Raw genomic sequence first — 10,134 nt, 5'->3', positions numbered from 1 at the left:
TTTTATGGATATGTGTGTGTAATTTGAATAATCAATAGTGTTATTAACAACCAACCAGTCAACCACTATAAATACTTAACAAGAAAATTATTAAGTTGGTATTAGTTCTTCAATATTGATGGTTGTTGTTTGTCCATGATTAATACAATCTGTTAGAGAGTTGGTCTTTTTGATACATCCTGTATGGTCATGGCTGAACCAATTCCATCTAATATGCGAGATAATGGGGTTGATGCAGTTTTTGAAGTGAATCCAACAAAGTTGTCTTGATCTCTAGAGGTTGGAGTTGTTAGGATGTATGAAATGCAAAACCAGTGGAATCCGGCTGAGGTTTACAATGTGAAAATGGTGTTGCAAGATGAATGGGTATGTTACCGATGTTATTATTCTAAATTTTATGGATTGGCTCATTAGATATGTGTGGCATTAACTCTCTACATTTAAATTTTATTTTCTTTTGTTGCTATGCAAGGGTGATCGAATCCATTGCAGCATACCAAAACAAAATACACTGTATTCAAGAATCTTATTCGGAAACATGGGTTTTATTCTATGAAGAATTTCATTGTGAAGGGTTGGGGGAAAGGGATTAGGACCTGTGGTCACAAGTACAAGTTAAACTTTTATATCAAGACGTCAGTATCACGGCTAACAAGTGGGACATTTTTCTTTAATCCCTTCCATTTTGTATCTTATGAAGAGGTTCAGGCCATGCCTGCTGGAAATGAAAACCATCTCATAGGTATCTTGAAAGACATTGTATTATTATTTTTTATGGTTTCAACTTAATCTGTGTAAAAAAATAATTTTTTTTATCATTTCTTATGAATGGGACATTTTTTCATGTTGTGTAGACTATATTGGCCATATTGTAGGTAAAGAGGATATAACAAATATGGTGACAAAATCAGGAAGAGAGTGTAAACTTCTAGGGATCTATTTGGAGGATCTGCAGTATGTTTGCTACCAAAATTATAATTTCTAACTTCTTATATAAAATTATTTTCATGTTGTGTGTAATATATGTGACATAGAATTTTTGTTGACTTCTTTTTAATCACTTCTATCTGACTATGTGCTGTGTTTAGGAAGAATCGATTGAAGTGTATCCTGTTTGATGACTTGGTTAACAAAGTTGAAAATTTCTTAGATAAAGCTGATGGTCAGCCCTTGGTGATGGTGGCTCAATTGTTTAAGTCTCATTTGTATTTGAATGAAATCAACATTTAAAATAGTTTTCATGTGTCTTAGATTTATATTAATCCTGACTTCCCTGATGTTGTTATATTTAGAGATAGGTATGCAACTCATTTAGGCCATGAACTGCAAATGTTGTTTACTTATTTGATGTATGCTTAAATATAACGTCACTGCGATATTGTTTTATGAAATATTTGGCATGAGTTAACTTGATGAAGGAAGGAGATCTATGCTCACAAGGGATCACTTCCATTCAAAGTCAGCCACCACAATCTGTGTCCGATGAAATCAATGGGGACTCTATTAAGTCAGTTGTGGAAATTATGAACATGAGGGAGGTGTGTTGGCAATTTAAAGATGGTTTATATGTAGCTCATTTAAATTATATTTAGACAGATATGTTGTGTTAGTGATAAGTTTCTATAATTTTAGGAATCTACATATTGGGTGGTTGACACTATAGTTTCTATTGAGCATGGTGTTCGAGATTGGTGTTATGCTTCATGTGGATTCTATCCCAGGAAAGTTCAAGTTAATAAAGATAGGTATTGGTGTGAACATTGTAGGAAGGGTAGGTTCAATCCTTCTCTTAGGTAATGAAATAATCTTTTTCAAGTAATTTGATTTTATAATTTTGGTGAAAAAGCTTATGTCTTTGTGTTCAAAAAAAGGAGTATTGAAAAAAGAGTACTTAATCAAAAGAATATTAAATTCTAACACATAAATTTAAGTTCTTTTGGCTTATAATTTTTTAGTACTTCTTTCAGTACTATTTTTTTATTTAATTTGCTGTTCTTAATAGAATAAATAATTTATCTTATAATTTATATTATAAAAAATAATAATAATAAACAAAGAACATACTAATTCACACACAATAAAAATTATACAATTCAATTTATGTTAATGAATTTAGCATTTATTATATTATAGTAAACAAAGTAAATACTAATTTATATTATACTTTATACTAATGAATTTAGAATTCGTAAAGAATATAGTTAACAGTAATTAATTTAGAATTCGTAAAGAATACAGTTAACAATAATTGTAATTTATTAACTTTTTTTATAATTTAACGCTAATTTATGATATAATATAAGTCATAAGTTTATTTTTACAATGTAAACGAGTGTATTCATATTGGCTATTAAATATCAGTGACTCATTATTTACTGTGCAACTAATTTTTTAGTGATTTTGTATTTGCAGGTATCGTCTTAATGCTATTATAACTGATGGAACTGGTGTATAAAGATAATCATTTGGAACTATGAGGCTCGGGTCATGGTTGGTAAAATTGCAAATGAAATAATGGATGGGAGTGTAAGTTTTTTATTTTTGTAGAGATGACTTGGTTAAATTTTTCATGTTTGGATTTCAAATTGTTTTCAATTGCGATTATTTTTAATGTTTGTAACATAAAGATGATCATGATGAATCCTATCCTAAAGCTCTAAATGATATACTTGAGAAAAAGTTCCTTTTTAAATTATCGGTCATGTAACACCCTACCACATAGAGCTTTATGTCTAGGTCGTAAATCAACGGTGGTCAGGTATCACGACTTCTAAAAACAAAATACATATATGTGTAATGGAAGGAATATGATATACTAGGAGCTCGTGAAGAAAAGACATAAGCAAAATCGCATCACACTCAAAAACAGACGATATACATAAGCAGAAACAACAGAAGTGCATATATATATAATTCAAGAAGTTATACATAACAACACTAGTCTTGACCTGCGAAGGTAAGGCAAACTAGTTAATAAATACAACCCAAAAGTATGATAGAATCATAAACATAAATTCTGTTTCTCCATAATCAACCTCTAAGAGAGATATACAATTCAAAATTTACAGCGGTGGAGAATATATATATATATATATATATATATATATATATATATATATATATATATATATATATATATATAATATCTAAGCAAAAGTAAAATTCCCAGAAGACAATCTTCACTTCGCAGAGAGAAATTGGCACACCCAACGAGTGCATCACGTCCAGTACCTGTAAGATGGAAATTCCCAAAATGGGTGAGAACATCATCCCTTTTGGGGTTCTCAGCAGGGGTAATAGTTCCAAAGTAGAGACAATGAAAAGACTACATGAATCCTCTAGGCAATCCTAACACTTCAACAAACAGAAATCCAAGCCTAGAAATATACTAAACCAGAAAAACAGTAAGGTATGCTAGACCAACTAACTACACTCATGCACCTTTGTTTTCATTCGACCTTTCTCTCTCCAATAAAGCTCAAGTCTTTTTGATTTCATCTCAAACTCCATATATACAAGGTCTCATAATAAAACAGTAACAGCAAACACAAATAATGAAATTCAAGCACAACAGATTCAATTACAGTAATTATAACATATAACGGTTAAACAATAATAATCACATAGGCAAACTACATATACAATAAACACACCCAAACAATGTCACATAGATGCAAATGATGCATGCCTGTCCTATTGGCCATGAGTTCACGCGTCAGTTATATTGCCAGACTAGACTCGGATAAGCGGAATTAAACCACAATCCTTATCCGTAGGTTCCATAAACAAGCGGGATTAAACCACCATCCTTGCTCAGAACACGCAAGCGAGATTAAACCACCGTCCTTGCCTCCACAGTAAGCCAGATTAAACCACCATCCTTACTGGGCACCTCGAACAAGCGGGATTACACCACCATCCTTGGTCGGGTTACTTTCACAAATCAATCTGTAAGTGGATTAAACCACCATCCTTGCTCAACACAAAATAATTCATTAATACGTGAGCGGGATAGAGCTTCTGTCCTCACTGCAGGCGGGATAAAACCAACATCTCTATATATGCACAATAACCACGACAAGTGGGATCAAATCACTGTCCTTGCCGGGACAAAACTCTTTCAATAAACCAAGTCCTTAGGATATAGTGCCCGACTCACTTTTAACCTCATCATAGTCACTCTCATCCTCAAGTTCTTTCAAGCACATAAACCTTTTCAATAAGACATTGCTCAACCTCATTCATTTCTCAATTTATATTCACTTCTCATTCATCACTAATATAACACTCCACCATATTTATATACATAACCCATCCATAGAATTTCCCAAGTCTAGGTCACCGGCTTTAAACTCATAACCAAAATAACCCCTTTTTAATTCATTTATTGTGTTCTCCATTGATTCAAAGTCTAAATACTAGCAAAAGGTTTTAAACAAGTATCATATAAGTTTACAAGCTTGCCGGGAAGGTAAAACGAGTAAACACAGAGTTTTTATTGAAAAACAGGATTTGTGCATACGCATAGGTTGTGTGTGTACACACGCACCAGAAGGCTTTTCCGGCCTGTGTATACGCATGATGTTGTATATACGCACAACTTGAAACACCCGCTCTGTTCTGTGCGTACGCACATAGGTGTGCGTAGGCACACATGACAGATTTCCAAATTTTCTGCACATCACAGAAATTAGACTTTTGACCCTAACTTCCAACATTCATAACTTGCTCTGCGAAATTCCAAATTCAATAATCCATATACCATTTTAAAGCTCTCTTAATTATCTTTAATTTAATCTAAAGTTAACTTGAATCCAAGTTTTGGGGGCTAAGTTATGGCCCACCAAAATTGGTTAAAAACCACTTTTTACCAAAATTCTGCATAACATAATTGTTTACTATTTCTCAATCCAAATTCAAGTAAAAACAATATCAAAACCGTTTTCAAATATACTCATTATATATCCATCAATTCACTACCCTCTCTAACCATTTCCATACCTAATCAAGTAATTCCGAATCATCCAACAACTCTAAACTCAACACAAACCACATTAATGCTCTTCAAGTTCCATAAATTTGTATCAACATCAATATTACCATTCAAATTTTAAACAATCGTCATTACTTCATATATCCAATATTTCATGCAACTAATCACCTTGTCCTCAATCCATATCAACACCAACATATGACTCACGCACAAACATTCATAAATCCTCATCATCAACATACATCATACTAACTACATCTCATTCAACATACCATATTCTTATCATAATTCATACCGAAACTCAACACAATCAAATTCTAAATTATCAATCACAACCAAATTGTCATCAATCATCTCATTCAATAATTCACGCCAATTACCTTCACTTATCTCATAGGAAATTTTCTCACCCTATCACGGCCTCTGGCCCAACACCCAAATCAATTAAGCATAAAATCAATAAATACCATTCACTTCATAATGTCACAAAAATTCTCAATCAATATACACATACATATAGCCATTCATTATCCAAAACAACAACTAAATTCAATCCACACCTATCCTAGGGTCAACTAACCTAGTAATTCATATAACTGTACATAATGCCTACTCGAAACTTAAACCCATACCTTGAATGTCGGCAATTTTAACCTTCGAAGCCTTGTAATCACCAAACAAGATCTCCACACCAAATCAATTCACGCCGCTTGATCAACAATCCTACTCCGCACCAACCAACATCAACAATTGCACTATATACCACAAAAATAACAATTTCTCAACCTAGATTTTATGAACTTGAAAAATCAAAAAGAGAAAAGCTTCCCTTAACTCAACCCACTTGAAATTAGGGTAAAACCTACTAGGAATTCATGCTAGAGCATCCCTAAACAACCAAAATCACAATAATTCAACAACCCCAAAACCAAAAATGTGAATTTGCAAGGAACAGAAAACTAGATAAAAACCTGAGAGTTTCTTACTACAAGGCTTAGATAGAATCGAAGAGGATGAGGAGAGCTATGCGTGGCCATAAACGGCTTGTCAATCAGAGCTCCAGATAAAAAGTTATGGTGATTTGAATGTTGGAATGAATAGTAACAATGGTGGCTCCTCACTCTCCTCTCTTCAAGTCCGTGGCTCTCTCTCAATTATGGGGGATAATTTGCTGAAATACTATGAAGTGAGTGTTTATATATATGGGCTTGGGCCTGATGAGCGGATATTTTATACGCTTTTTGGGGGTATTTTCATGTAGTTTTTAGTATGTTTTAGTTAGTTTTTAGTATATTTTTATTAGTTTTTAGGCAAAATTCATATTTCTGGACTTTACTATGAGTTTGTGTATTTTTCTGTGATTTCAGGTATTTTCTGGCTAAAATTGAGGGGTCTGAGCAAAAATCTGATTCAGGCTGAAAAAGTACTGTTGATGTTATTGGATTCTGACCTCCCTGCACTCGGAATGAATTTTTTGGAGCTACAGAAGTCCAATTGGCGCGCTCTTAATTTGGTTGGAAAGTAGACATCCAACGCTTTCCAGAAATATATAATAGTTTATACTTTTCTTGAAGATAAACGACGTAAACTTCATGTTACATTCTGGCGTTAAACGCCAGAAACAGGTTACAGGTTGGAGTTAAATGCCTAAAACAGGTTACAACCTGGCGTTTAAATCTAGAAACAGCCCAAACACATGAAAAGCTCAAGTCTCAGCCCCAAAACACACCAAGTGGGCCCCAGAACTGGATTTCTGCACTATCTATCTTAGTTTACTCATTTTCTGTAAACCTAGGTTACTAGTTTAGTATTTAAACAACTTTTAGAGATTTATTCAGTACCTCATGACATTTTAGATCTGAACTTTGTACTTTTTGACGGCATGAGTCTCTGAACTCCATTGTTGGGGGTGAGGAGCTCTGCAGCGTCTCGATGAATTAATGCAACTATTTCTGTTTTCTATTCAAACACGCTTGTTTCTATCTAAGATGCTCATTCGTACTTCAATATGATGAATGTGATGATCTGTGACACTCATCACTATTCTCAATCTATGAACGCGTGCCTAACAACCACCTCCATTCTACCTTCGATTGAATGAGTATCTCTTAGATTCCTTAATCAGAATCTTCGTGGTATAAGTTAGAATCCATTGGCAGCATTCTTGAGAATCTGGAAGGTCTAAACCTTGTCTGTGGTATTCCGAGTAGGATTCAGGGATTGAATGGCTGTGATGAGCTTCAAACTCACAAGGGTTGGGCATAGTGACAGACGCAAAAGGATCAATGGATCCTATTCCAGCATGAGTGAGAACCGACAGATGATTAGCCGTGCGGTGATAGCGGACCTGGACCATTTTCACTGAGAGGACGGATAGTAGCCATTGACAACGGTGATCCACCAACACACAGCTTGCCAAAGGAGGAACCTTGCGTGCGTGAAGAAGAAGACAGGGGGAAAGCAGAGATTTAGAAGACAAAGCATCTCCAAAACTCCAACATATTCTCCATTACTGCATAATAAGTATCATTTAATCCATGCTCTCTTGTTCATTTGCAAGTCAACTCATAATTATAATTGATATCCTGACTAAGAGTTACAAGATAACCATAGCTTGCTTCAAGCCAACAATATCTGTGGGATCGACCCTTACTCACGTAAGGTATTACTTGGACGTCCCAGTGCACTTGCTGGTTAGTGGTACGAATTGTGAAAAGTATGATTTACAATTTTGTGCACCAAGTTTTTGGCGCCGTTGCCGGGGATTGTTTGAGTTTGAACAACTGACGATGAATCTTGTTGCTTAAATTAGGAAAATTTTGTCATTTGGGTCAGAGTCTTTTATTTTCTTTTTAAAAATTTTTCAAAAATATTATTTTTCTTTATTAATTTTTAGTTTTTCTGTGAGTTTAGTTTCACATCTTAAGTTTGGTGTCAATTGCATGCTTTTCTTTGTCTTTCAATTTTTGAATTGCATGTTCTTTGTTCATCTTTGATCTTCAAGTTGTTCTTGTTTATTTTTCTTGTTTGATCTTTAGTTTTTCTTGTTTAGTATCTTGCCTTGTTTTTCTTGTGATTTTCGAAAATTCCAAAAAGATTTTTCAAGAAAATACTTTTTCGTTCATAGCTCAATTGGTTAAAGCATTGGCTTATGTTCTTGGCATCTGTTTCTTAAAAATAAGTTCTCTTTGATTAAATCTTGTGTCAAGTTTTAAGTTTGGTGTTTTCTTGTTAATTTTTTTCAAATTTTTCAAATTTTATTTTGGTTTTCAAAAAATTTTAAGTTTGGTGTTCTTTCTTTTGTTCTTGTTGTTCTTGAGTCTTCTTTGTGTTTTGATCTTAAAATTTTTAAGTTTGGTGTGCCTTGGTATTTTCCCTCCAAAATTTTTGAAAACAAGGAGCATTGGATCTAAAAATTTTAAGTCTTGTGTCTTTTGTGTGTTCTTCTCTTTCATAATAAAATTTCAAAAATAATAAAAAATATATTTTCCTTTAATTTCTCATAATTTTCGAAATACTTGGGTTGACTTGGTCAAAATTTTTCAAATCATATCCTTTTAAGATTTTTAAAATCATATCTTTTTCAAAAATATCCTAACCACTTTCTCTCTCCTCACTTTTTCGAAAATCCTCATAAAATATTTTCAATTCTTTTTTTGTTTATTTTTATTGTAGTTTTTATTTTATTTTATTTTATTATTTCAAAATTTTTTTATATAATAAAATAAATCCACGTCATCTTCCTTTTTCCATCATGGATCTAAGTGGAAATGAACAGTCCAGAAGGACTCTGGGGTCATATGCTAACCCCACTACTGCTTCATATAGGAGTAGTATCTGTATACCCTCCATCGGAGTCAGTAGTTTTGAGTTGAATCCTCAGCTCATTATCATGGTGCAGCAAAGTTGCCAGTATTTTGGCCTTCCACAGGAAGAACCTACAGAGTTTTTGGCACAGTTTTTACAAATTGCTGACACAGTACATGATAAGGAAGTAGATCAGGATGTCTACAGATTATTACTGTTTCTATTTGCTGTAAAAGACCAAGCTAAGAGGTGGTTAAATAACCAACCTAAGGCTAGCATAAGGACATGGAAACAACTGTCAGAAAAATTCCTGAATCAATATTTCCCTCCAAAACGGATGACACAGCTAAGGTTGAACATCCAAGGCTTTAAACAAGGAGATAATGAATCTCTTTATGATGCCTGGGAGAGATACAGAGAGATGCTAAGAAAATGCCCCTCTGAAATATTTTTAGAGTGGGTGCAGTTAGACATCTTCTATTATGGACTTAAAGAGAAAGCTCAGATGTCTTTGGACCACTCAGCTGGTGGATCTATACACATGAGAAAGACAATTGAAGAAGCTCAAGAGCTCATTGATACAGTTGCCAGAAATCAGCATCTGTACCTAAGTAGTGAACCTTTCATGAAAGAAGAGGCTAAAACATTAACTGCTGAACTCAGTCCTGCAGAACAAGTTACTGAATTCAATCAGCAATTAGATTTTCTAACAAAGCAGCTAGCCGAATTCAAGGAGATACTACAAGACACAAGAAAGGCTAATATGAATATGGAAGTATAGTTAAAGCAAACAGAACAGTAGTTATCAAAACAAATAACAGAAGAGTGCCAAGCAGTTCAATTAAGAAGTGGAATAACATTAAATACCTCACTTCAAGGCAGCAGGAAGCCAAGAAATGAACAAACTGCTACCCAAAATCCCTCTGAGGACAGTAAGAGCCTAGAGAGGAATAATTCTGGCGTTCAAATGCCAGAAAAGGGTGAAGAGCTGGCGTTAAACGCCCAACCCATGCTCAGTTCTGGCGTTCAAACGCCACAACCAGGCAATGAGTTGGCATTAAACGCCCAATGGAAGCTTAGTTCTGGCATTCAAACGCCAGAAACAGGTAAGGAGTTGGCGTCCAACGCCAATCCAGCTTCCAACCCTGGCGTTCAAACGCCAGTGAGGGATCAGACATATACAAGTGCTGATAGCAACCCCTCTAAAAAGGCTTCTCCAACCACATCTGTAGGAAATAAACCTGCGGCAACTAAGGTTGAAGAATACAAAGCCAAAATGCCTTATCCTCAGAAACTCCGCCAAGCAGAACAGGATAAGCAATTTGCCCGCTTTG

At 34.4% G+C, this 10,134-nt stretch overlaps 1 protein-coding gene across 1 annotated transcript; it reads left to right on the top strand.

Annotated features, from left to right (window-relative positions):
- Nucleotides 1–294: 294 nt before the first annotated feature.
- Nucleotides 295–2,455, top strand: LOC112709058 (uncharacterized). The gene is made up of 7 exons (XM_025760960.1): nt 295–366; nt 493–742; nt 855–954; nt 1,089–1,173; nt 1,419–1,538; nt 1,633–1,745; nt 2,413–2,455. Exons 1-7 carry the CDS (start codon nt 295–297, stop codon nt 2,453–2,455), a joined length of 783 nt encoding a protein of 260 aa, XP_025616745.1.
- The last annotated feature ends 7,679 nt before the right edge of the window (nt 2,456–10,134 follow it).

Source organism: Arachis hypogaea, chromosome 9, assembly GCF_003086295.3.
Source record: "Arachis hypogaea cultivar Tifrunner chromosome 9, arahy.Tifrunner.gnm2.J5K5, whole genome shotgun sequence".
NCBI lineage: Eukaryota > Viridiplantae > Streptophyta > Magnoliopsida > Fabales > Fabaceae > Arachis > Arachis hypogaea.
The sequence above is the reverse complement of the archived record's forward strand: the minus strand, read 5'-3'. Positions and strand labels throughout refer to the sequence as shown.

Bases quoted from the DNA above. Each gene is read 5' to 3' on its own strand.
- LOC112709058 (XM_025760960.1), top strand. From the start codon at position 295: ATGTATGAAATGCAAAACCAGTGGAATCCGGCTGAGGTTTACAATGTG. The intron at 955-1,088 runs GTATGTTTGCTA...TGCTGTGTTTAG, and splicing joins ATCTATTTGGAGGATCTGCA to GAAGAATCGATTGAAGTGTA. The intron at 1,746-2,412 runs GTATTGGTGTGA...TTGTATTTGCAG, and splicing joins GTTCAAGTTAATAAAGATAG to GTATCGTCTTAATGCTATTA.